We start from the raw sequence: 27,931 nt of genomic DNA, 5'->3' as shown, positions 1-27,931 counted from the left end.
GGTGTAAAGGGCGACGTGGAAGAACACCGGGTCTGGGTCCAAACGGCAGGGGAGACACAACTTACTTTTTAATAAACAAAAGGCCAACACGGCACAAAAACAAAACAGAAAACGAAATCACAGGAAACAAGCCGGAAAAAATGCAAAACAACTAGATACACGTCAAGACAACAAACATAGCAAATAACATTAATTCAGGCAGGCCGAGAGGTGGGAGTGTGGAGAATATATACTAGTGAACAAATGGGGGACAGCTGTGTATGAGTATGTGACAGGTGTGTCGAACTGGTGTCCAGGTGTGAGTGTAAGTGTGTGGAGTGGGTGACACAGCTGAGCGGAGTGAAGTTAATGAGTCCGGGAGAATGGAAGTGGCGCCCTCTAATTGAACACATACATTAATTCACATCTGTTAAAGCTGCTCCAACCCCCCTCTAAGGAACGGATTCCAGACATTCCAGTGGCCCCCCCACCCAGGGAGGAGGCCGTGCGCGAGGGGGGGGTCTGGGTCCAGGTCCAGGTCCAGGTCCGTGTGCAGGAGGGGGGACCAGGGGACTGAGGCAGAGCCGGTGGGGTGGGAACCCAGGGCAGTACAGGATCGTGAGCAGACACCAAAAAGCCGCCTCGGTGAATCATGAGCGGCACCGCCTGCTCCTCCGGGGACTCGTGAGCGGCACGACCGCCGCCGCCTCGGGGACTCGTGAGACTTGGGAGAGTCGTGAGCGGCACCCGCCGCCGCCTTGGGGGACTCGTGAGCGGCACCCGCCGCCGCGCCTCGGGGGACTCGTGAGACCCGGTAGAGTCGTGAGCGGCACCCGCCACCGCCTCGGGGGACTTCGGGAGACTCGGGGAGAGTCGTGAGCGGCACCCACCGCCGCCTCGGGAACTCGGGAGAGTCGTGAGCGGCCACCGCCGTCTCGGGGAGTTCGGGAGACTCGTGAGCGGCACCCACCGCCGCCTCGGGGAACTCGGGAGAGTCGTGAGCGGGCCACCGCCGTCTCTCGGGGAGTTCGGGAGACTCGTGAGCGGCACCCGCCGCCGGCTCGGGGACTTCGGGAGACTCGGGAGAGTCGTGAGCAGCCACCGCCACCTCGGGGAACTCGGGAGAGTCGTGAGCGGCCACCGCCGCCGCCTCGGGGAACTCGGGGAAACTCGGGAGAGTCCGTGAGCGGCCACCCCGCCTCTGGGAACTCGGGAAACTCGTGAGCGGCCACCGCCGCCGCCTCGGGGGAACTCGGGAGACTCGGGAGAGTCGTGAGCGGCCACCGCCGCCGCCTCGGGGAACTCGGGAAACTCGTGAGCGGCCACCGTCGCTGCCTCGGGGAAAATCGGGAGAGTCGTGAGCGGCCACCGCCGCCGCCTCGGGGAAGCTCGGGAGAGTCGTGAGCGGCCACCGCCGCCGCCTCGGGGAACTCGGGAAACTCGTGAGCGGCCACCGCCGCCGCCTCGGGGAACTCGGGAGAGTCGTGAGCGGCCACCGCCGCCGCCTCATCGGGGAACTCGGGAGAGTCGGTGAGCGGCCACGCCCCTCGGGGACTTCGGGGAGAATTGTGAGCGGCACCCACCGCTCGCAGGGAACATCCACGGTTCAGCCGCTTCATGAAAGCCGGAAAGCGAGCCCCGCTGCCTCGCAGGGGAACATCTGCGGGCTCGGCCGCTTCGTGAAAGCTGGAAGCGAGCCCCTCCGCCTCGCCGGGAACTTCTGGGTCGGCCCCCCCACCCTGACGGTTGAGCCACTCAGCTGCAGAGCCAGGGTTAACGTAGTCCTCCAGCGTCTTCGTCGGGGTGCCAGTATGGCATTAAAGTTTTAAAGGGCTCGGCAAGTCCTCCCCAAAAGAAGACCATAAGACAGGTCTTCTCTGTCGCCGAAAACCGAGCCGCCCCGACGAAGTCCCAGGCATACTCCTCTATGCTCGCGATCTCCCTGGCGGACATCCAGGAACATCCCTGCTGGACCCATATTTGCTGCCTGAATTCTGTCAACGTCGCGGGTAAAGGGCGCCGTGGGAAGAAACCGGGTCTGGGTCAAACGCAGGGGAAAAAACTTCACTTTTTAATAAACAAAAGGCCAACACGGCAAAAACAAAACAGAAACGGAATCACAGGAACAAGCCGGAAATGCAAACACTAGATACACGTCAAGACAACAAAACATAGCAAATAACATTAATGCAGGCAGGCCCGAGAGGTGGGAGTGTGGAGAATATATACTAGTGACACAAATGGGGGACAGCTGTGTATGAGTATGTGACAGGTGTGTCGAACTAGTGTCCAGGTGTGAGTGTAAGTGTGTGAGTGGGTGACACAGCTGAGCGGAGTGAAGTTAATGAGTCCGGGAGAATGGAAGTGGCGCCCTCTGGGTGGTGACAGGGAGGAACACCGGGTCCGGACTCATGACACTTACAACACTGGTGTCCAGTCCTGGGCATGCAGGACCACCGTTCTGCAGAGTTTTTGGTGATCTTTGATCAGCTGCTCAGGGTCTGCTTAATTGGGGTTGGAGCTAAACTCTGAAAAAAAAGAAGACAACCATATTATAATGTTAAAAAGTTAAAACAACGTTTAAAAAATTTGATTCATAAATATGCACAACATCTGAAAATGTACAAAGATGAGAAGAAAGCTATGTGTTTAATGAGAACTTTCAACACACTGAAAAATAAGAAGCAATATTAAGTAACAGATGCATTTTCTTTTATTCGTATTATTCTTATGATTCTCCTTGAAATAAGTTACAATTACCTTGTGGTTTATCGATGATTTTCAGTCTCTGAAATAGAAAAGATATATCAATGATGAACTATTATTTACCCCGTTTGTATCTGCGAGGCGTTCATTACACATTTTCCCCTGTGTGTTAAGATCAGTAATTATGACTGTTGAATGTCTGACTTGACTCAATGTATTTTGCCCCCAAGTCATATGGTCTCATAATGTCTAAAAATGATCTTCGACAAGAACACGCTCCACTCTAGGGTATGGACATCAGCATGGAAGAATCTAGGAACATAAGAAATCTGTCAATCTGTCAAAGCCAACAATATTTATTATACAATGGCAGGTTTATTATAAATAAACTGTAGCAGAGGTGAAATGCAGAAAAGAAAAGTAATTTACAGAATATACAAAAAAATAGAAAGAATAATAACAGCAGAATTTAAAGTTTTAGGTTTACTAACTGAATCAAGAAAGCAATCATATACATGCGCTATTACACGTCTCAGTGAGCTTAACGCAGTACACATAGCGAGGTGGTTTATATAGATATGTTCTTTACAGTGTGGACATCAAATAACTAACAAGCAAACAAACACACACACACACATATTATGAAAATATTATATAAATACACACGCACATATATAAGAAAAATACAGATTCATGCTGATATAAGCGAAATATATTGTGAAAGATGCATATAAAGTTACCTTTCTTGTAGTTAGCATTAAGGTTGAGATGCTAACGGACTTTTTCTGAAGACAATAAACCATTTCTATAAAGTAAATGTTCAACGGAAAGCGTGTGTCATTTACATGAAAAAGAAAGTTTCAGGAACACTTTTATGTACTATTTTGGTGTAATTTAGTGACGAAACTTACCTGAAATTAGTAAAAACAACCATGAGAGACAGCGTTCAGCTGCTTGACAGTTGAGCTGCCGCCCCGTTTCCATGGTGACGTCCTCCGCTCCAGTTCAGCGCGCGCCCATCAAGTGTTTTCAAAATATATTTAAATATATTTAACAGTGCTTCAGATATGATGTATAATCTATTTCTTCACTATATATTTGTTAATGGCTGTGGTCCGAAATAAACGTGTTTTTTCTGCTAAATTTAGACAAAAGCCCATCTACATCTATTTTTGGGCTAACTTTGGATTTTAAAAAAAAAAACGTTAAAACGTCGCTTTTTGGGCTGTAATTTGGACCAAATCTCTCGGACCAAAACAAAGACCCATTTTTCAACGTCGTTTTTTGGTCTAAAAGAAAGCCATGACGGGCCGACTTTATTTAGACCAGAAAACAACGTCCAAATGACGTCTGGTGCTGGGTGGGTAAACAGTAATCCGGACAAAGTAAACTGCACTCCGCCTAGTTGCTTTAGTAACCGTTAGTGCTAACAACCATTCACATGTACTTTTAACTAACTTATGTGTTTCAAAAGTTTAGTTAGCTGTCAACCCTCCCGTTTTTTTCGGGGTTCTCATGTATTTGAGCTCTTTCCCCGCTGTCTTCCGTTGTAGTATTTTCCTGTAAAATATCCCGTTAGCCCTTCCATCGGACCTGTCAGTCTCTGTGCTGTTGTCCTGTTGAGTTGCCCTTCCAGCAAAAACAGATATTTTCAAACCATCGTTTTGCTTAACGTTACTTGAAAGCAACCTTAGCGTGGTGTTGGGCTTTTTAAGATAGCGTGGTTGTTGTGAGAGCACGATTTCACGTAAATCGGTAAGCAAAGTCACGTTAGACATAGCTTCACAATCTCGCTTAGTTAATGCAGCAGTTTTGTAGTACGAATTTTTGCTGTCAGCAGAGGGACAGCAACAGAAAGATGAATGTGTAGAAATTTTCCGTTTTTTTGGATGAGTAGCCCAGGAAATTTCCCTTATTTTCAGTGTTTAACTTAAGCTATATAAATTAATATTCAGATATTATACCTCACTTGGTCTCCGTGGTCGCGCCTCCAAGCAGGAAAGCAGTGGCAAGTTAATCCATTTTTTTTTCAAAGGGCGATTATGTGTTGCGCTACGGTTTACCATGGTTGAAATAGATTTTTAATTAATCAAATTAAGACACACGGCTGAGAGGGAGTATGTCTAAACACTGCGCAGTAGTCCGAGTAGCAGTAAAGAAGGCCATCAACATGGCGGCCACGCCAAGTAATGACGTCACGACGCCCAAGCCCTTATAGGAAACAAATACAGGAAATTTGGCAGAAGGAATGGAATGAAGGAACAAAAGGTAGACATTTTTACTGCATTCAAGAAAAAGTTGGTTCAGAGAGAAGAAGATTCGGAAACAGGAAAGAGGACGTTTTAGTCTCAAGAATGCGTATTGGACATTGTTTATTAAATAAATGCTTACAAAGAATTGGTAAACATGAGAATGGAAATTGTGATAAATATGGGTTAGCTGAAACTGTAGAACATGTGCTTATAGAATGCAAAGCTTATGAAAGAGAGAGCGGGTCCCAGCTAAGACCCGCTTTAAGAAACATAGAAATCAATGAGCTGACACTTCAGGTTCTCCTAGGAGAAGGTGCCAAACAATCAAGAAATTTATCATGAGTTATTTATATTTTTAAAGGAAACAGGATTATTTAATAGAATGTAAAACTCCCTTCTGTGTAAACTCTTATGCATGACGAAAGAGTATTTATTAAATTTTTTTTTTTCTTTTTTTTTGAAAGAGTAGATCTAGCTTAAACTTCCTTTCCAATATGCGCTTCACACTCCATTTCAGTAGGTGGCGGGAATGCACCTTTTAAGTTGGTTTGCCAACCGCCATAAAATCCTAGAAGAAGAAGAAGAAGGGCAAATGGCAAACATTATGGGACAATGGGCAGACTGGAAGACAGTTCTATAATATCCAGAATAAAGTGGGAAAGGGCAGAATTATGAACAGAAGCAAGGAGGAGGAGGATGTGTTGTCAAGAATGAGGTATGGACACACAAGATTAAATAAAACTTTGGTAATAATAAAGAAACATGATGATGGCAATTGTGAATTATGTGAATGTCCAGAGTCTGTAGAGCATGTTATACTTCAATGTCCTAAATATCAGGAAGAAAGACAAAGATTAAGTTCACAATTAAAAAGAAAACAGTTAAAGTTAAACTTAGAAGAAATCCTACAAAGAAGCTCAGGTGAAATATGTTTTAAATATATATTTAGTTTTCTAAGGAATACAGGACTAAATAAAAGAATTTAGGTGATGTGTGTTTTGTTTTGTTTTTTTTTTTTTTGGAAAGGTTAGAATCCAGTGCCACACCCCAGTCCAGCAGGTGGCGGTAATGCACTATTAAAGTTAGTTGCCAACCGCCAAAAAAAAATTGAAAGAAGAAAAAGAAGAAGAGTATGAAAAATATTGCAAGGAAGGTTGAGGGTCTGTATCTGCTTTACTTTTTTCGAAATGGATGATCCCCATGGAGGGAGAACCTGGATTTGTAAAGTTGGGAAGGTTGTTTTATTCTCAACGATATGAAAAATGTTGCCACTCCCATTCATTGCACATTTTCCCCGAAATCATAATTCACGACCCATAAATATGCAGGCAAACGCGGTTGCCTACTATATTAGTTGAGCCAATAGCGCGGCAAGATACTGACATGGGATTATTATTAACCAATCAGATGAAGTTTATTTAGAACAGCTGTTAAACGATGATTTAGCTGTCAGACATGAGCAGCAGCAGCGCATTGATCATCGTCAAGGACATTCTTTGTGTGATTGTAAGTATTCATTTAATTAGAATATGATATCTATATAAAATGTTTGTTTTGTACACTGTGTTGTTCAAATGTGTGTAAGCGTCTCGTTATTGTCGTTTTAAGTAGGGTAACGTTTCAGCTGGCGAACTAGCAGTAGCCAGAGCCGTTGAGAATATCATATTTAACGGCTCTGACAGTAACGTTAGCTAACATCATGCGATTACATATTTGGTGTAAACATTCCATTCTAACGGCAACACTTCTTCCAAATCACATAGACTACAGCTCCACTGTATGTTGGCGGATAATTACCTCAGACCGTTTTGCAAACGTTCGCCAAAAACTCAAAGCAAAAACTCAAGGCAAACATGAACCTGTTGATGTTTAAGACATATATTTAATTATCAGTTACATCTGACATAACTTTAAAGGGTCAGTATTCTAATATTCTAATTTATATTCAATATTCAAACCGGAGAGCTAAGAGCTCTAACGTTAGTTAGAACTGTATGTAATAGAACTATAAAAGAACATAAACTGCATGTAAAAGAAACAAGATTATAAGTATAACTATCAAACATAGGCTATCAAACAGAGCAGAGTTAAAATGTACATAAACATGTCATACAGATTTACTTCTGCAGGAGTAGCAAACACACCACTCCCCACGTGTACATACATAAACACATGTGCCCTAGTCATCTTCAAGTGACTTATTGTCACAGTTTATACACTGACAGAGATTTGTACATGGTAGCTCATGCAGTTTACATGTGCATCTACCCTTAACGCAATTCGTTTTTTTACACGAGCAGTGCACGAGTTCCAGTATGGCCTCTGGAGCTGGCGGAAGTGTCATCCAGTCCACTCCGTAGAAATCTCCTACCATCTTCCAGCCATGATTTACAGGAGGAGGAATGTCTGGCATGCACTCAAGACTCCTTCTGTGTACTGCAGCCTGATAGCTTGCCCGCTGGATGTGTTTTTGCAAGGAGTCTTTGTTTGGAGGCAAGTCTCTCTCAGAACATTTACCTGATTTGAACAGTTTAGCCCTTGCAATATTGACATCTTGGCAGTCCTTCTGATCATATAGATCACACGTGTAAGCTTCCAGAGCCTCACATATTTCTGGTGATGGGGTGAAACTTGTTCCTAGTTCTCTAAACATAGTGATGTATTCTGTTTTTGAACTTAGTTTTTTGTATGCTTTTGCTTTCCCAACCTTATGCAGAGCGCTCACTGTGTCACATCCAGAAAAGGCATGCAGACCTACAAGGGCATCACATTTGTCTTAGCCAAGATGGGCATGTAGCTTGGTAATGTCAGTAATGTGTGTGTTTCTCCCCTTGGCTGTATGGAAATGGAGGTGGCCATCAATGTGGCTGCAGAAAGCTAGAGCCAGCACAAAGACATCAGTGTCTGGGCTCTTGATTACCAGGTCATGGCTGTGTTTGGCTGCATGCAGTATCATTCTGGTGTCTGCCTCCTCTTGACTTGTCTCTAGGTCTTTGAGTTCCAGTATCTCAAGGTCAGTATAGCTCACATTCATTTTAATTGCGTGACACTTGCTTCCATGTGCAACAACGACGGTTATATTGTCAATCATATTCTTTGCAGATGAGCTCCAATGTTGGAAGAAATACTCCAGTAAGATTTCTTTATTTTGGCCACATGCCAGGAATTTTTTCCACTGCTTTGGGGTTTTTTGGTCATCTCCATATATTTAGATTTTTTTGGTAGCCCTGTTCTGCGCGCCGACTACGCTCAGCATTTTTGATGCTCAGGTCACTGTATGTGTCGCATACAAAATGAAGCTCTGTTGACTTGGTTGCCTTAGCTGAGTGAACTAATGTCTTCAGTACATGATCCGCATGATCAGCATACAACCCACCAGAGCCATAGCATCCCAAATCCAAACTGCGCCATCAGGAATGTCACTCACTTTTGCAGGCGGGTTGATCTCATCGAGCAAGATGTGCATCCGCTTAGCTTTGTTGGTTTTGACCAGAGAGCCATCAAAGTTGGAAATTGACTGTGGAAAAGGACCCAAACTGTAAGTGAGCATTTCATCGATGTTAATTTGCCTAACGCTGCCCACAACAATTAGCCTTGCAAACAAGTTACGATGTGATGTTAAGGTGATTTCTTTTCCTTTAATTTTTGTGACTGTACTTTGTCCAGTGTCTTTAAATGTTTTTATTTTCATTTTCTTTATAGGGTCATGGAATGATGCTTCGCCATTGACGATCCTTTTTTCACAGAATTCAGTGAGTGCCTTAACACCTCTTTGTTTAGCCCCTAGTAAGTCTGTGGCAACATTTTCTGATGCCTGTTGGCCAGAAGAGATGTGACAGAGAGTCTCCATCCAGCAATGGGTCAAAAGGGTTAACCATATTTTGGATAGTGGCCACAATGTTCATCACATCAGCCTGATCTCTCTGCATTCTGGTGTTGTCTAGCTCTGAGTTAAGATGTCCTACCGGGCACTTTCCTGCCATTGTTTTGCATTCAAAAGTGATTGCTGCCCGCTCATGTTGTGTTAGGGTCCAGCGGTGAACTGCCAACAAATTTCATCTAGTTTTTTGTACTAATCTTATACTGTTACTGCAACTACACTGCACATATCTGTATATGTTGTTCATACTGTACATCTATTCTGCTCTTATATATTATTTAATTTATATTACTGTAAACCATACTACTTTCTTAACTGTATACTACTGTCCATACTAAACTCAAAAATAAAAATAAAAAATATGGAAACATTACTATTTTTAATGTTTTTGAAAGAACTCTCTTCTGCTCATCAAGCCTGCATTTATTTGATCAAAAATACAGAAAAAAAACAGTTATATTGTGAAATATTATTACAACTTAAAATAATAGTTTTCTATTTGAATATACTTAAAAAAAAAAAAATTATTCCTGTGATGCAAAGCTGAATTTTCAGCATCATTACTCCAGCCTTCAGTGTCACATGTAACATCCAGTCTATCACATGATCATTTAGAAATCATTCTAATATTCTGATTTATTATGAGTGTTGGAAACAGTTCTGCTGTCAAATATATTTGATGAATAAAAGGTGAAAAAAGAACGGCATTTATTAAAAATATATATATTTTCTAATAATATAAATCTTCTTTACTATCACTTTTTATCAATTTAAATACATTCTTGCTGAATAAAAGTATTGATTTTATTTTTAAAAGAAAGAAAAAAAAATTACTGACCCCAAATTACTGACCAGTAGTGTATATTATTACAAAATATTTATATTTTAAAAACAGCTTTTTTTTTTTCTTTTTATTCAAAGTATCACATGTTCTGAAAAAATATTAAGCAGCAGAACTGTTTCCAACTTTGATAATGAATCATCTTATTAGAATGATTTCTAAAGGATCATGTGATAATGATCCTAAAAATTCAGCTTTGCATCACAGAAATAAATGATAATTTAAAGTATAATAAATGAAAAATTAAATTATTTTAAATTGTTATAATATATATCACAATATTAAATTTTTTTCTGTATTTTTGATCAAATAAATGCAGGCTTGATGAGCAGAAGAAACTTCTTTCAAAAACATTAAAAATAGTAATGTTTCCAAACCTTTAACACCTAAGAGAGATCTAATACTGAACTGCCTGTCTATACAATATAATACCAACCTTCCTTTGCAGTTTCTTCAACTAATACCGCCTTCTCTCTTCTCCTTTGTGCTCGTTTTATCTTCGTGATATTTGTGAAATGGATGTGGTAGCCAGTGTTAGCTGGTTTGACTAACTGGTTTGTAGGTTCCTGGCTGTGTAACTTGTATGCCTGTACTGCCTCTTCTGCAATTATACCTTCTCTGCCCTCAAGGTCTTTCCACAGAAACACTGATTTAATACATTTCTCCCAACTTATGTCTGTGAAGGGAAATGTGGGTCCACCACTTCCCTCAAATATATGCATACAACACTTCATGTTTTGCCATTTCATCCAAGTAAACATGGGCGGGAAAAAGAGTATTATCTGTCTCGTTTTTTCATGATGTTTCAGAGCAATACCAATTATGTCAAATGTGTTAAATCAGAAGGGTGTATTTTACAAAAAAAAAATGACAGGACATCGTATGACAAAAGGTGGTTGCATAAAATAAAAACACTACAAATGGATAACGTTACCTCAACATTCTCATTTTGTGTCAAACTGAATATGTAGCAAAATTAGGTAAAATAGTTCTTATCTTAGTACAATCTTAAATCCTGGGCACGAAGCGCGCCAGTGTGTTCACAAACGCGTCACCGACACTTTCCACGCACACTATTGGATGAATGCAACAAATACGTCATGCAGGGCGGACCCCACACGTAGCTGCTTGCTCTATTCGCCGGGAAAATAACCTGGAGAAAGTTACCGATATTATAGTAATGGACAAAGTGTGTGAGTGGCAACAATTTTTATTTGCTTTGTTGAAAAGCGTAGCGGTTACATATAAAAAAACTGGGTTATCCCTCACCACAGATCGTTTGAAAACACGAAATCTCCCCTCGGCCCACCGACTAGAAGGGGTGTCGAGGATGAGAGATCGAATTTCGAGGCGGGGACGTGATTCACCAGAACACGGGTGTTCAGGGAGGGTGTCTCGCTTGTCCGCGGTAGCTCCGACTCGACGCCTCGGTTCATAAGTCACATATAGTCCTTAGCAAGAACCGCCAAACAGTCTCATGATATCGAAGACCAAATTGACAAACACACGAACGAAGGCTTCGACACAGCGCTTAAAAGTGTTTTTACTTTCACTTTTGGGTCCGACACAACAGATCCTGTAAAATCTCCCTCGCTGTTACCTTCACTTTTGGGTCCGACATTTTGATTTTTGTAAAATCTGGCCTTCTTTTTCAACGGAAAAGCTATCAATACAATTACTTTTTTCCCAAACGTTAGGAGGTGTATGCCTGTTCTTCGTGTGTGGTAAGACTTTATTTGTTATTTTATTTATTTTCTCTTTTAAATTCGCCGGTTAAACCCGTCATTTTGTAGTTCTTATCACTGTCATAGTTCATGGCGTCGTTATCTTGAGGGACATATTATTATTATTATTATTATTATTATTATTATTATATATTATTTTAATCAGTTCAGCTATTTTAAATGGTGAACAATAGCGCCACTCGTCTTGTTACAGGCCTAGATAACATCAGGCTAGAGTTGTGACGTTCGCGAACGAACCGATTCTTTTGAACGGCTCATAAACATGAACGATGGGAGCCGAGTCGCGGCTGGAGGGGAGCCGTTCTTTCTGTCGTTCTTTTTTCCCATGCGTGTTTCACACAGATGCACACAAATGAGCTCCTCCGGGTGCTCCTCCTCCTCTAGGGGTGGGAGCTATCTCCCATTGTTATATCTCCCACCCCTATGAGCAGGTAGCTGGAACAGTGGAAGCCAGGAATCCAACCGCCGATGCTGTCATGGAGGTGCAAGCCTACCTGGAGGAGCCTCTTCTTCCAACACATGAGGATCCCCTCAAGTGGTGGGAGAGTCGAGCCCCTGTTTACCCCAGGCTTAGCAAGCTGATGGCCAAGAAGCTTTGTGTTGTGGCGACATCAGTTCCCTCTGAGAGAATATTCTCGAAAACTGGACAGATAATCTCAGAGAGGAGAAGTCGCCTTAAGCCCAAAAAGGTCAGAGCTCTTGTCTTCTTTAATGCAAATTTGCCCAAGGACAAAAAAGAGAGGCAGAAAAAGCCATTAAGTAAGGAACTGCTTTGTATTTATTTACATTGCATTTTGTGTTCATTTAAAACTTGTTCTTTTAAAAACATTAAAAATGTTCTTTTGTGATACTGTTCTTGTATAGAAATTTTTCAACACTAAAAGCTGTTTTGCACAGACATTCATTGCAGCCCACTTTGTTATTGTTCATTGACTTGAAGGGGCTGATGTCCTATTTGCAAAGTTTACAGTAGTAATAGTATGTAGTATGTAGACATTTCCATTTTATTTATTCTAATTTTATCTACTTTAAATATTTTTTGATTTCTATCAAAATGTTCTTGTGTGATAACAATGTTCTTGTGTGGGAAGTGTTTGTAGTAAAAGCTGTTTTGCACAGAAATTCATTGCAGCCGGCTTTGTTTTTGATGTTTATTTGTGAGTAGGTATTGTATGAATAACATAAGTCAAGATAGCTTTACACACACACACACACACACACACACACTTTGTACTAAAGGTAAATCCAAAATAGTGATGTCACTGTCTAAGCAGAGGGATTTGTGCAACCCTATGGAATATAGTCCACACATGACAAATGAGGAAATAATCAATATTTCAGAATAATTCAAACTCAGATATTGGTGTGTGATATCTGAGTTTTAATTATTTGACTACAAATCTCACCTCATCATTCCTCCCAGTGATTATTTCCAGGATAAACTGAGACGCCCCAAGCTGGCTTCTTAAAACTGACTAAATATTTAAAAAGAGCCAAAAGAGCCGTTCTTTTCAACGGCTCTTTGAAAGGAGCAAGAATCAAAGGTTTTGGAGAGTATTTCACGATCTTTATTCTATAAATTAATCAGGCATACTAGAAATGTCCTTTTATGATCTCCTTATTGACGCAAGAATCAAAGGTTTTGAAGAGTATTTCACGATCTTTATTCTATAAATTAAAATATTGTTTGACATCCAATATGAATCTAAGCAGAAATATTATTTCAGATAGCTCAAGAATTAGCCATAGGCCTGCTGTTAACATGAACGTATCTAATATACATGGCATGCAAAGACCTATCTTAAACCTGGGGACAGTTAGACTGTACGTTTAAAGTAAAAACAATTTTTTATTAGGTGGGAAAAAAAAAATCAGTAGGTAATTTTAAAACCTTTTAAATTGGTTATTTATTATTATTTTATGATTAGAGTAAGGCATGCAAGGAAACTATGCTCTAATCACCGCTTGGATAATTAAATACACAAATTACACAAAATACACAAAATAGGCATTGTGACATGAATCAGGATGTGGGTTTTATTATATTCATTATTTTGCAGAAGATCTATGAGTGAAAGTGTAAATTGATGTTCTTCTGCTTTTTGTTTGGATGTGACGTACAGCAAGACCAGGTTACAGTGCTCCTCCTTCATCTCCTCTCAGAGTTACTTTGAAACTGTAATGTCAACTTACATGCATACATACTTAGATTAATGGCTTATAGGTTCAACAAGTATCATTAAATGAATAAATTAATGAATTGTTTTAGTTGTGACAACAACATCAAACTGCAATGGTCCTGTTGTTTTGTCATGCTCCTATTCCATGCATGCATCACAGTTTGATTACAGAGATTCACATTATTTTCATGTTCATATTTTTTGTCCCACTGTTCCAGAAATGATTTGTAATGAACTGTTTGTTTCTTCTTCAGGTGCTTCTGCTGTTGATTCAGACAGAGTGTCAGTGTCAGTGATGGAGGGAGATACAGTGACTTTACACACTGATGTTGAAAACATGAACCAAAGAGACAGAATGTTTTGGATTTTTGAAAACAGTCGCATAGCTATAATTCATGGAGATAAATATAAGGTCTGTACAGATGATGAGTGTAAAGAGAGATTCAGAGACAGACTGAAGCTGGATCAGACTGGATCTCTGATCATCACAAACACCAGAACCACAGACTCTGGAGAATATAAACTAAAGAACACCACCCGCAACATCGACAATATCTTTAGTGTTACTGTACATGGTGAGTCATTTCTAAATTTAAAGCCAAGTTATCTGTTTAAATCAAATCTATTTAGTGTGTTTTTGTGTTAAATGTAAACTGCAATGCAACTGTGATTGGTGACTGCTCTTCATTGCTAAAAGATTGTTGTTAATAGAAATGTTAAAGCAATGCAAGTGCATCTATCATCAAAACAAAATTATAGTGAGTTTTTCTTTTAGTTCATGAGCTGCAGTTGTGTTCTGGTGGAGACGACAGTTTCTCATGAGACCCGTATCTTCTGTTACGATCTGCTTAATTGAGGATTTGATGTAAAATAAGTCTGTGATGAGCAAAAATGGATAAAGGATTTTCAGACTGAAATTCATGGAAAATGTAACCACAATGTTGTGTGTTTTTTTTCCCCTTTCTTTCATTCTTTCTTTCTTTTGTTTGTTGTTGTTGATCCTGCAGCATCTGTTGGTTTGTGTTTCAGGTGTTTCTGCTGCTGAACGAGATGACATGAAGAGAAAGTCGGTGAAGGAGGGAGAATCTGTTACTTTAGATACTGCAGTAATAAAAAACCAAAATGATGTGATGACGTGGTATTTTAATGACTCTCTCATCACTGAAATCAGTGAAGATCAGAGTAAAATCTGTATAGATGATCAGTGTGATGAGAGATTCAGAGACAGACTGAAGCTGGATCAGAATGGATCTCTGACCATCACAAACATCACAAACACAGACTCTGGAGAATATCAACTGAAGATCAGCAGCAGCAGATTCAGCATCATGAGGAGCTTCACTGTTACTGTCTCTGGTGAGTATCATCTCTTCATTCAGTGCATGTTTCCTTTTATTTTAGAATACAGTTCAATATTTTTAGGTCCAATAAATGAGAAAGTGGATCGATCTTTAAAAAAAATGCCAGATAGCACCATTTATCAGTTAAAATCAAGCAACACTAATGATCCAGGTACAAAAAGTGTAAATATCAGTCAACACTTTTGATAAAATTAATCAGTCAAATCTGTCTGTCCTCTGGTCTATCAAAGGTTAACGCAAAGCAATAATGAAATGTAAGTATTATGTTGTTGTTGTTGTTGTTGTTCTTCTTCTTCTTCTGCTCGTTGCTGCTGTGGTTTTCTACAAGCGCAAAGCAATAATGAAATGTGAGTATTATATTCAGTTGATTTAACAAGATGGAAATATGAGGATTGTTGTATGAAAATATACGTATATATTGGTCTTTATTCAGCAAAGTCAGCAGTGTTTAACTAAGTTTATTGTTGATCAAACAGGCATCAGGAGGCAGCGCGAGAGGCAGGAGCGCCGTGATCCGGTAAGATGATGTGTGCAACTGTTAATTTATTATGTTCTGGTGCTTCTGGTTTCATTCACTTTCAGTTATTATCAAGTTGGACAAAACAGATCCTTATATCGCTTGGTATTGTGATCTTGTATTTCTTTTTATAATTTACTATCATAATCATAAACACACAAACTTGTTCATTTAGTTATTTATAGTACCTGTATTTTCCGGACTATAAGTCGCACTTTTTTTCATAGTTTGGCTGGTCCTGCGACTTATAGTCAGGTGTGACTTATTTATCCAAATTAATTTGACACCAAGAGAAGTGAAAACATTGCCGTCTACAGCCGCGAGAGGGGCGCTCTATGCTGCTCAGTGCTCCTGTAGCATACCCCTGAAAACATAGAGCACCCTCTCGAGGCTGTAGACGGTAATGTTTCTCTTAGTTCTAAATAAATGCTACTTATAGTCCAGTGCGACTTATGTTTTTTTCCTCGTCATGACGTATTTTGAACTGATGCGACTTATACTTAGGTGTGACTTATAGTCCGAAAAAATACAGTAACTAATGAATCGGAATCGAAATCTTGCAAATTCACAGTAAATATTATCTTAAAAAACAGAAACTCCTCAATAAACTAAATTTCAAACAACATAAAAACAAAAATCACAACTTTATATCTAGTTTGTAGTATTGTGTGTTTGTGTAATTCAAATATCAATCCTGTTCGTTTATTTTACCTTCTGTGAATCTGTGTTTCTTACAGACAGATGATGCTCAAGACACATCCCGTGAACAGACTGAAACTCTAATGCAGATGACTCCTAAAGGGACATCTCATAAATAAGACTGAGGCTGCTGATGAGACACAACTGTAACATAATTTATTTTATTGAAAGGGAAATTTAAGAGAAGATGGGAAATTAGAGAAAAGCATCAGCAGAAATTCTCATTGTTCACAGAAACAATATCAAGGTTTCAGTGTAATATCATTAATAGTGATTTCACTTTAGCATCTTGACAACACTATTTACACACTACTTAAACAACACTACAACATTACTTCAAACTGATGTTTTCAGAGGGATCACTGAGAAATGAAACATTTCTCTGAAACTTTGTGTTTTTGTGATTTAGCTAGCAAAGCTTTGTGGTTCAAGAAAGGCAGAAGGTTCAGATTCTGCAAGGGTTGATCCATGAAATCTCACAATTATATGCATGATCAAGACTCTGAAACTCAGGAACTGAAACATTAACCTATAAAGCCTATATAGCCTATATATATAATATATCTCATATATATATATATATATATATATATATATGTATATATATATATATATATATATATATAAATGGAACGGTTTATATTGACCCTTAAGATGAAAATAAATAAGTCTTTATAGGGTTAATAACTACTGGAGATAGAAGCAGCATTTTATGTTTTGTTTCAAAACTTACTGACTGCTGAATACTTTTTTTTTTTTTTTTTTTTACTAAAATTTAAGCATCTTACAGGTGTTTTAAGTACATACTGATAAAACAATATTTGTTTGTTTTTATTATATATATTTTTTTATTATATATAGATGTAGATTTTTAATGTAAAGTATAACGTTCTGCCTTTTTTGTCTGTAAGGCTTTCAAGGTAAAGCTTCATATTTCACATTATTTTGTAATCTGTTTTTTTTATTTTCTTCATCTGTGTCTCTTTCATTTGAACTATGAAGCTTGTTCAGCTGGGCTGTTTGTACAGTATTATTTCTATCATGTAATTGTGTTTTGTTGGTGTGTTTGTAGAATAATGTCACTAGATAGAAATGATCGCCTTTACTTGATCACTATTTTAGCCTATTTTAGATTATTTCACTCTTATTATCTGCCTATATATTTTTTTGATGATGATGATGATGTTTAGTCTGTTTTTAGATTAATTTCCTACATTTGCATTATTTGCTTATTTTATAGACTTTTTTTTCTTTGCTTTAACTAGAAATAGCTGAACTAAGTTACACTGAGTTGTTTAGAGTGATCATCTCTACATTCTGAAGCACGATTTTAACACTTTCTGATGCATTAAGCATTCATTTAATTAATATTCACTTAATTAATCTTCTTAACTTTGATGCTGCAGGGTTAATTTGTTGTTAATATACTTATTGCTGACTGAGTTCTGTTTTGTCTCTGTTGTTTCTTTCTATGGTTATGTTTGAACTATTAGTATTCTGTTATATGTGTGTGTGGATGTATTTTGTGTTTGTATGCTCTCATGCTGTCTGCTGTTCTTTCACTTTCTTTCTCTTTTTAAAGGATGGTCTTAAAATAATTAATGTAAATATAAGGAGCCTTTTGCCGAAACTTGATCAACTAAAAGTATGTATTGTCTACAATAAATCTAGTATTATTACAATATCTGAAACATGGTTGTCTTCCACTATTACTGATAGTGATATTAGTTTAGATAATAACACAGTGTTCAGAGCAGATAGAGGCTCTAGAGGAGGTGGAGTAGCCACATAATGTATCCTTGAGTTTACTGTCACAGGTGATTGTGAATTTATCTCATCTTATTAATGAGTCCACAAGAGTCAATCTTAACTCAAGAACACTTTTGGACTGGATCTTAGTTACTCATCCAGATAGATTTGTAGAATCAGGTTTCAGTGACCACTGCATTATCTATTGTATCTGGAAAATCAACTCCTCATAGACTAAAATTAATACCATTTGTAATGATGCATGGGAATATTTTTCTACTGAGATTTTGAATATTATTAATAAACATGCCCCCCCCCCTGAGAGTTATTAAGGTGAAAGGCAATCATTCAACTTAGGTTAGTGGGGAACTGATTACTCTATTTAAACAGAGAGATAGGGCCTGGAAGAAGTACCATCTTACATCAGATATAGTTGACCGGGAGTCTTACAAGCGCTTAAGAATACCTGTACAACTCAAACTAGGAACACTAAATCAAATAATTTTAATAAGCCTAGACAATTCTGGAAGCATATGAGCAATTTATTAGGTAAGCCTGATAGTGCATCAATTAATATATCAATCAGTAATGTATTATCAAATGATCCTATTGTTATAGCTAATGCCTTTAGTCAGCATTTCTCATTAACACCTCAAGTACAATTTCCTTCTCACTCAGTTATGTCTCCTCCAATCCAACTTGCTCCTCCAATCCAAAAAAATTCTCAATTATTACTTCCAATTCTTGATTATAGTGATATGTACCAAAATACCACAGCTACCAATCTTCAACCCCTTAATGTTGTATATAACAGTCTGTGCAGGTTTATTCTTCATTGTCCCTTTAGAACTCACCACTGCCTTATGTATCACCAATTGTCCTAGCTTACTCCATTCTCTAGACGTCATTTTCATTGGTTATTGTTTATTTTCAAATGTATTCACTTCAGTTATTCTGATTATTTGAAACAATATTTAATCCCATTCAGCTCCTCGTCTAGTTTATGCCACGGAGATCAAATATTTTTTGCTGTCCCTATAATTAATAAAGAAATTGGCAAATATTCATTTAATATATAAAGCACCCTTTGATTGGAATAATTGGCCTGTTTCTATTCAATCTTCAACTTCACTCCATATGTTTAAAAATGCTCTTGTACATCACTTACAGAATATTTGTATTTGTTTTTTTGTTTTTTATTTTTAGTGGAATGTCATTGTTACATTGTTGAATAATTATTGTAACATGATGCATACTGTTGTGGGGTTAGACAGCCCTCTGAGAGTTCTGTGTGTGTGTGTGTGTGTGTGTGTGGGTGAATGACTGTGTTGTCTTGTTTTTGTACTGATTGTATTGTATTGATGTATTTACTGCACTGTTGTAGCTGTCACTTGTGAATATATTTATGAATATTGAGGACCCCCTTGTAAACGAGATGATTCATCTCAAGGAGCTTATCCTCTTAATAAAAATTGTCAATAATTTTTTAACATTTAGCATATCTGAATTAATCAGATATTTTTGGACGTATCATGATGTATATGCTGTGTAGACTTAGCAGACTTGTGTAAATTAATAAGTGCTATTGAGATGACTTTGAATGTGTCCACCAGTTTTTTTTTAAAGTTTTTCTTAACACAAGGCACATCAAATTAGATCATAGCTGGCCTACTAATGCAACAATCTTTTTTTTTTCCTGAAGGCATTGTTTCAGTTACGCTGTTTATTTCATCAGAGGAAGCTTGGACAATATAATGATGATGAGTCACTAATATGGATGTGTTATTCTGATCTGTTGCTAAAATGTATCTGTTTTTATTACTTCGTTAAACATGAAATATCTAACCTTGGTAAAAGGGTAGAGCTGTTATTATTATTTCATTGTTATTATTAATATTACTTTGGCTGCTCTACTGTAAGAGCCACTGGTAAAAGGGTAGAGCTGTTATTGTTTTTATAGTTAAAGTTAGGTAAAGTTTTAGACACTAGATGGCACCACTTCTGAATTTTCAGGGCTTTTTTTTCTGAATTGAGCAAACCTGTCTCCGATCAGATCACAGACTAAATGCCACAATTATGACTAAAGTTAATTAAGCTACCTTTGCATTTTGAACAGCAGCAGCACTATTATTCTTTTGAAAAAGTACAGTTTGTTAGTGTTGATTAAAACTTAAATGAAGAATCATTGAACATCTGTTTGATACCAAAAATATTACAGTAGTATAGATGTACTGTACAAGACTACATTTATTCTTAAGATGAATTCAGTAATTGACAGTCAAAAACCAGGATGTGTTCTTTCAAAGAACAGTTCTTCTCTAAAAAATTGCTGGGTTATTTCAACCCAACTTTAGGTCAAATATGGACTAAACACAACGTTGGGTTACATTTTTACATTAAATTTTTAACCCAAAAGTTGGGTTAGTCCAACTTTGACCCAAAGTTGGGCTGAAATAACCCAGCATTTTTTAGAGTCTGCTTCTCTCGCTGGAAATAACTACTGAAACTAACGGTTTTATTCTGAACTCCAAGTAAACAGAATCCAGGGTTATCTTGTTTCACATTCCACACTGTTTATCATGATAAAAGTTCAGCGACTTACAGATGCTGAAACAAAAACAGCATAACAGGACTGCCTACTTTTGAGTTCAATTTGGAGTGAGAATTCCCATTTATTCATGTTCTCTGTATTTTAAAAAAATGGGTGGGGTGGCCCCTTTTATATGGAAATGTTAACCTCTCATCCCTCATTTGTTTCTTCACTAGAAGTATAAACCTCAAAGAATTTATATTTTTATCTACAGGTACTTTAGGATCTTTTCCAACAGTGGGTACGGAAAAGTATTCAGACCCCCTTAAAATTTTTCACTCTTTGTTATATTACAGCCATTTGCTAAAATCATTTATGTTTCAGTTTTTTTCCTTATTAATGTACACACAGCACCCCATATTGACAGAAACACACAGAATTGTTGACATTTTTGCTGATTAATTAAAAAAGAAAAACTGAAATATCACATGGTCCTAAGTATTCAGACCCTTTGCTGTGACACTCATACATTAAACTCAGGTGCTGTCCATTTCTTCTGATCATCCTTGAGATGGTTCTACACCTTATTTGAGTCCAGCTGTGTTTGATTATACTGATTGGACTTGATTAGGAAAGCCACACACCTGTCTATATAAGACCTTACACTCACAGTGCATGTGAGAGCAAATGAGAATCATGAGGTCAAAGGAACTGCCTGAAGAGCTCAGAGACAGAATTGTGGCAATGGCACAGATCTGGCCAAGGTTACAAAAAAAAAATTCTGCTTGCACTTAAGGTTCCTAAGAGCACAGTGGCCTCCATAATCCTTAAATGGAAAACGTTGGGGACGACCAAATCCCTTCCTAGAGCTGGCCGTCCGGCCAAACTGAGCTATCGGGGGAGAAAAGCCTGGGTGAGAGAGGTAAAGAAGAACCCAAAGATCACTGTGGCTGAGCTCCAGAGATGCAATCGGGAGATGGGAGACAAGTTGTAGAAAGTCAACCATCACTGCAGCCCTCCACCAGTTAGGGCTTTATGGCAGAGTGGCCCGACGGAAGCCTCTCCTCAGTGCAAGACATATGAAAAAAAACACCTGAAGGACTCCAAGATGGTGAGAAATAAGATTCTCTGGTCTGATGAGGACCAAGATAGAACTTTTTGGCCTTAACTCTAAGCGGTATGTGTGGGAGAAAACCAGGCACTGCTCATCACCTGTCCAATTACAGTCCCACACAGTGAAGCATGGTGGTGGCAGCATCATGCTGTGGGGGTGTTTTTCAGCTGCAGGGAAAACAGGACGCCTGGTTGCAATCGAGGGAAAGATGAATGCGGCCAAGTACAGGGATAACCTGGACGAAAACCCTCTCCAGAGTGCTCAGGACCTCAGACTGGGCGCACGAAAGGTCACCTTCCAACCAAGACAATGACCCTAAGCACACAGCTAAAAATAACGAAGGAGTGGCTTCACAACAACTCTGTGACTGTTCTTGAATGGCCCAGCCAGAGCCCTGGACTTAAACCCAATTGAGCATCTCTGGAGAGACCTGAAAATGGCTGTCCACCAACGTTTACCATCCCAACCTGACAGAACTGGAGAGGATCTGCAAGGAGGAATGGCAGAGGATCCCCAAATCCAGGTGTGAAAAACTTTGCATCTTTCCCAAAAAGACTCATGGCTGTATTAGATCAAAAGGATGGTTCTACTAAATACTGAGCAAAGGGTCTGAATACTTAGGGATATTTCAGTTTTTCTTTTTTAATAAATGTGCAAAAATGTCAACAATTCTGTGTGTTTCTGTCAATATTGGGTGCTGTGTTGTACATTAATGAGGAAAAAATTTAACTTAAATGATTTTAGCAAATGGCTGCAATATAACAAAGGAGTGAAAAATTTAATGGGGTCTGAATACTTTCCGTACCCACTGTATCTTTTTATCAAAGGTACTTCAAGATCTTATTGGTAATATTAGCAAAAGTTTTGTTCACTGATAAAAAATGACTGCTGCTATCAGATGACTCCAACCATTAGGCAACAACACCTTTTCACAAAGTCTCATACCAGCAGCAATTGTGGGGGAAGTGAATGTACACCCCCAGGTGAAAAAAACCAGAGTGCACTTACTAAAAATTATCCTCGGGACACCATGAATATGAACTAAAATGCACTTATAAATATCTAGATCAGCTCTCAGTTTTGTTCAAGTTACACTTCTTCACCAGTACAGTAATTTCACTTTTCAACATTTTGCTTCTATGTCTGCAAGAAATTTGTGGCTGAAGGACATGTCGAATTGTCATCACGATCTAGATCAGACTGTCATTTTTCAAAGATCAGTTCTCATCAACAGCATTTGTAATTTTTTATTTTTATTTATTTATTTTTTTTATAAGATTTTATTTTTGGTGTTTTATGCCTTTATTTCAATAGGACAATAAGTGGACAGGAAGTGAAGTAGGAGAGAGATAGAGGGACAGGATCAGGAAAAGGTCTCCCCCCCAGCCGGGCCTCAAACTCAGGAAGCTCAACATTAGCTACATGGTCTAGCAACAACATTTCTGTGTCCTCCTTTTAACCTATTCACAGTTTACCAATGGTCTTGTGTAATTATTTAATTACATGTGTTTATGGTCATTAAGACAGAAACTTCAATTGTGTTGAGCACACCCCAAACTTAGTCCAATCTCAGCAAAATTTGGTTTGTTTCCATTTCTCATGAAGGATGTTGACTGGGCGGGTGATAGCAGAAGATTTAGAAAGTCCAAAAATAAGGGCCACCCTGAGCAGCAAGAAAAAAACAAAACAAAAAAAACCTTTTATTCAAATTCCGAACCAATTATATTTAGTCTACAAAGTGTGCAAATCGGCTCGCGCTCACACTGGTGGGTCGGAGATTTTCACTAAAGTCGACGGAGCGGAAGCCCGTGGATATACGCGCATTCCGCCCGTCGAGGAATCCATCTCTGTGCACCTCTGCCCCTCCTCTGCCTCTCTGAAGACAGGTGCTACGCTGCCATCAAGGCCCTGCCATTTGACCGCACACGTCACGGACAAAGCGTACGCTGCCTCAGGAGAAGCAATTTCAGCTCCTGCACACGATGGCAATTGCTCCAAGTTTTGTTCAGGCACGCTTTGAAATCCCTGGACGAGGGCGGGGCCGGATCCCGAGGCATTTAAAGATCTACGCACAGCAATGGATTTGGTGCTCAAGCCACAAAGAAGATGGCCCCGGCAAATGGCCGGAGCATGGGCTAGATGGTCGTGCTCCACCGGCACCTGTGGCTGACTCTCACAGAGCTGAAGGATGCGGACAGGAGGGCGCTGCTCACGCTTCCGTATCTCCATCTGGCCTATTTGGAGATGCAGTCGAGGCTATTGCAGGAGCATTTCTCGGAGGCACAGAAAGAAAAATGCTCTAGGGTGATGAGTCACTTCCTGCCATGCCGGGCGGCAGCACAGCCTCCTGCGCGCAGTAGATCCTCATCTGTTTCCAACCGGCCATCGAACGACCCCCCCCTCTGCTTCCACTTCATCAGCACCAGATCTGGAGCCGCCTGTTCGCGCCCCCAAAACTCCATGGCAGAGGGACACCGAAGGAAAGGCATCACCGGCTTCAAGAAAGGCGGGTGTGGAACCGTCCGGGGGAGCTCCTCCGTCGGATCAAAAAACCTCGTTCCTGACGGGAGGCCGCAGAGGAGGAGAGTGCTGAGCGGTGGGCCTGCTGCAAAGCGTCTGAGACGTTCTTACGAAGTCCCCTTGGCGATTACAGGCCACTACGAGAATGTCTGTGTTGTGTATGTTCAAAATGCAATAAAGTCTGTGACAACCTTACAAAAAGCAATGAGCATTTTTCTCCTCCTCCAGTGGGACAACGGGGTTACAAGCAGCCGTTGAAACGTCAATAGAATCGGGGCTCGCAGCTCCCCGTGTATCTGGCAAGGCTCACGCCCCGGTGTCAGCTGTCAGACCTCCGCAGCAGCCGCGGCTTGCTCTCGACATTCTCGCACACACGCACGTGCGTGTCACCAAACATTCAACAGGAGTGCGCGCACCCCGTTGATCAGCGAGGCACGACCCCTCTATAACACACAGCGCTCCCACGCGTCCCATGAGCTTTCTGAATACGGACGATCGTGTTACCACAGCACGCGTCGTTCCCACGACTCCAGGGGGAGGGAAGCTCCGCCCTCTTTGTCGTTTTGCAAGCGGCATCATGGCAATCCATTCCGGGCATATCGGTTGGTGAACAGAATGTCATATGAGAAATGGCTACACGCTGTCAGTGTTGGCGCAGACCCCACTGGGTCAATGGCGATGTCATGCTCGAGAGGTTCGGCTCACAACGAGTGGTTCTGAGGCAGGAAAATTCTCAATCTCACTCGCAAATCGTGCGATTAGAAGTGGAGTCCGGCCAAGTGAGAGTAGAGATCGGGGTTTACATGCTGGTCCTTTGTCGTTCCCAAGAAGAAAGGTGGTCCAAATCTTAGACTGAGACCCATCAACCGTGCAGTGTACAAACCGCCTTTCAAAATGGACAACGCTAAAGGCAGATACTAGTGCCGATTCGAACCAAGGAGATGGTTTGTTTCGGTGGACCTGAAAGATGCATATTATTTCATTAGTCCCGGATTCGACCCTCATCACAGGCGCGTTCTGAGATTTGCGTTCGAAGGAACAAGCGTATCCAGTTCACGGTGTTGCTGTTCGGGCTAAGGACTAGCACCACATACGTGTACGAAATTTGTTGGATGCAGCACTTCCCCTCTGGAGACTGAGCGGGAATGCACATACTGAATTATATGAAACGATTGGCTGATCTTGGCCAATTCAGAAGGATGTGTGCTCAACAGCCAAAAACGCGCTCTGTTATGTCATCTTGGAGAGTTTGTGGTTCTCTGTGTGAACAAAACAAAAACAGCGCCACAGCCAAAACAATCATGTATCTAGGGGTGCAGTTGGAATCGATATCAATGAGAGAGAGGTCTGAGACATGGAGCTCGTACAGGATTTAATGTCCGCTCTGAACGCATTCAGACTGGGCTGTCCCGTAGCAATGAGGGAATATCAGAGGCTCTTGGACGGATGGCGCTTGTTTTTTTTTTTTTTTTGGGCCGACATGGTCTGGTCAACCCGCGGTATACTCTATATGCGCCACCTCCAGTTATGGCTGAAAACTCAAGTACAGAGACGGGCGGGGAAATCGGGCCGTGCCCTTGTTGGGGGTCCACTCGCCAGGTGCCTTAAGGCAGCTGAACCATGAAGAACCCCCACAGCAGAACCCCGATTGTGTCACCAGCGCGGCCGTTCCAAGATGGGTCTGGTCACGCGGCGGAAAGGGGTGCATGACGGAAGCATCGACGAGGGGCTGGGGAGCTCACTGTGATGGCTTACCGGCCTCGGGCTACTGGACAGAGTAGGAGAGGACGTGGCACATAAATCTCCGAGTGAGTTGAGAGACAGTTGTTGGGCTCTTCCGAAGGTTTAGCATGCAAATCAGGGGTGGCATCACGGTATTGATTCGTATAGACAACATGAAGGTGGGATCGTACATAAACGTCAGGGCGGAGTACACTTCGGAAAGCCCCTTTACAGTCAGGCAGCACGCCTTTTGCTGTGGGCCCGATCCCCATCTGCTCTCACATCGAGCGGACGCATGTTTCCGGGATGCCTGAACAGTGAGAGGATGGATGCTTTCAAGGAACGGGATTCCTCACGGCGAATGGAGACTGAACCTGGTGGGACAGTGAGGCTGACTCGGGAACAGTCGGGAAACGCGGAGGGTGGACCTGTTTGCGGAACAGAGGAGAAACATGCATTGTAATCGTTTCTTCTTTGATGTAACGCTTTACACATGGGGAGGGGACGCACTCAATGATTGCCGTGGGACGGAATGCCCGTCTGTATGGCATTTCCCCACGCTGAAAGATTTTGATACAAGTGACTTGATCACAAAAAATCAGACGATAGGAGAAGGCGTCAGTGTTGTTAGTCGGCTCCGTACTGCACCGAACAGGCCTTGGTTCCCATGATCTTCTAGGAAATACTTACGACTCCCCCGTGGGACGATCCTGCTGAGACGAGATCTCCTTGTCACAGGCAGGCGGCTCGATTTATGCACCCCAACACAGAATGGTGGAGGAAACTTCAGATGTGGATGTTGTGCGGGAAGGAAAATGGTAAACCCGGGTTACGTTGTCTTCATCCACGTATGTACACGATTAAGGAAGCCGTGAGGCCCTTGACTAGACGACCCTGTACGCTTGTAAATGACCAGTGTTTGAGAAAATTGGTTGTGAAATCGATATGGTCGGGACCCCGCGAAAGCTGCCCCGTCGTCTGACCATTCTGGATTTCTGCAACCAACGAAATGGACGGCGCCAGTTATGCCCTCCACGCTTAAGGTTTACGTTCGCAGCCATCTCAGCTTTTCACGCTTCTATTGACCGGCGCCTCAGTTGGCGAAACACGACATCTAGTAATCAGATTTTTTTTTTTTTTTTTTGAGACTAAAATCCCTACCCTACCCCTCAATTGCCATCCTAGGATCTGGCTGCTCGGTGCTGGGAGCGGCTTAGCCCTCCCGCCATTCGCGCCACTTCAGTTCTGTCGGCTTGAAGTGAGCTCCCGCTGTAAAAACAGCGCTGTCTGCTCCGCCCTTGACTTCGGTTAAAGCGCGTGGGGGATTGCAAGTGCTCTCTGTGAATGCGCGACTGCTGCCCAGTTTGGACCAGGTGAATTGTAACGGTCACGCTCAAGCCAAAAATTTGGCTACATGCCACCTAAATCCGCTCTTGACCCCGGTCAGAAGCGCAAGTGGTGGACTATTGCTGCTTTTTCGCCCGAATTGGATACTTCATGGGACGTCGCCCCGAGTCAGGTGTTGTGTCAGGTGAGGGCTTTATGAAATCTATATAAACGGCAAGGCTGTGTTTCGGCAATCCGAGCAGGTTTGTCGTATGATTCGGAGGGGCAGACACCAAAGGAAAGCCTGTCTCCTAAAACAAACGGCACTGTAACATTGGGTGGGTGACGCTATTGCCCCAGGACATATTCTAGCGAGTAATTATGGACTGTTTCCCATTGGTGTACGAGGCCCAGTCGATGAGGGGCTGTCGCATCCGTGTGGGAGTGGACTAAGGCGTATAGTTTCTATCAAAGATATTTGTATGCCGGCTGGATAGTACTGTGACAGAATACATTCGTGCAGTCTTTAGCCTCACAGGTGCATATCAGAGTGAGTAAGACCCGTGGTTCTTCCTGCAAACCCACTAGGCACACTGGGTCTGTAGGGAGGGGTTCAGAATGTAGCAACCTCTATGCCAGCAGTTCCTATGGCTGTTATATTGTGCCCGGCCACCGCGTCCGTTCACTTTATGTTTGTGCTGCACTGTTTTGCTATAGGCTGGTATGTGTTCACAGGGACTGTATGTTTTATATTTTGGATGGCGATGGGGCTGCATTCTCTCTCAGAGACCTGTCGCAGACATACATTCT

At 41.1% G+C, this 27,931-nt stretch overlaps 1 protein-coding gene and 3 long non-coding RNA genes across 5 annotated transcripts in view; 3 read left to right on the top strand and 1 right to left on the bottom strand.

Moving 5' to 3' along the window:
- Positions 1-2,222: 2,222 nt before the first annotated feature.
- On the bottom strand, positions 2,223-3,795 carry LOC122144882. The gene is made up of 4 exons (XR_006159894.1): positions 3,597-3,795; positions 3,426-3,490; positions 2,740-2,765; positions 2,223-2,507 (listed from the first exon to the last, which is right to left on the bottom strand). It is a non-coding gene; the product is annotated as an uncharacterized LOC122144882 (long non-coding RNA).
- A 2,394-nt stretch (positions 3,796-6,189) lies between these two features.
- Positions 6,190-9,030, top strand: LOC122144881. Of its 2 annotated transcripts, XR_006159892.1 has the most exons (4): positions 6,190-6,443; positions 7,238-7,950; positions 8,040-8,475; positions 8,640-9,030. It is a non-coding gene; the product is annotated as an uncharacterized LOC122144881 (long non-coding RNA). The 2 variants fall into 2 exon arrangements; XR_006159891.1 differs by having other exon boundaries at positions 8,040-9,030.
- Positions 9,031-11,538: 2,508 nt separating this feature from the next.
- Positions 11,539-27,931, top strand: part of LOC109069099 — a 171,015-nt gene continuing 154,622 nt past the window's right edge. Inside the window, exons 1-3 of the mRNA XM_042756095.1 lie at positions 11,539-12,162; positions 13,838-14,158; positions 14,613-14,939. Of these exons, the coding sequence (XP_042612029.1) occupies positions 11,880-12,162; positions 13,838-14,158; positions 14,613-14,939 (931 nt within the window). The 5' untranslated portion in view covers positions 11,539-11,879. The remainder of the gene's footprint in view (positions 12,163-13,837; positions 14,159-14,612; positions 14,940-27,931) is intronic.
- Positions 15,209-16,684, top strand: LOC122144883. The gene is made up of 3 exons (XR_006159895.1): positions 15,209-15,291; positions 15,421-15,461; positions 16,199-16,684. It is a non-coding gene; the product is annotated as an uncharacterized LOC122144883 (long non-coding RNA).

The sequence above is a fragment of the Cyprinus carpio genome, unplaced genomic scaffold, assembly GCF_018340385.1.
Source record: "Cyprinus carpio isolate SPL01 unplaced genomic scaffold, ASM1834038v1 S000006795, whole genome shotgun sequence".
Lineage (NCBI taxonomy): Eukaryota > Metazoa > Chordata > Actinopteri > Cypriniformes > Cyprinidae > Cyprinus > Cyprinus carpio.
Note: the sequence above shows the minus strand (reverse complement) of the source record. Positions and strands in the feature narration are given on the sequence as shown.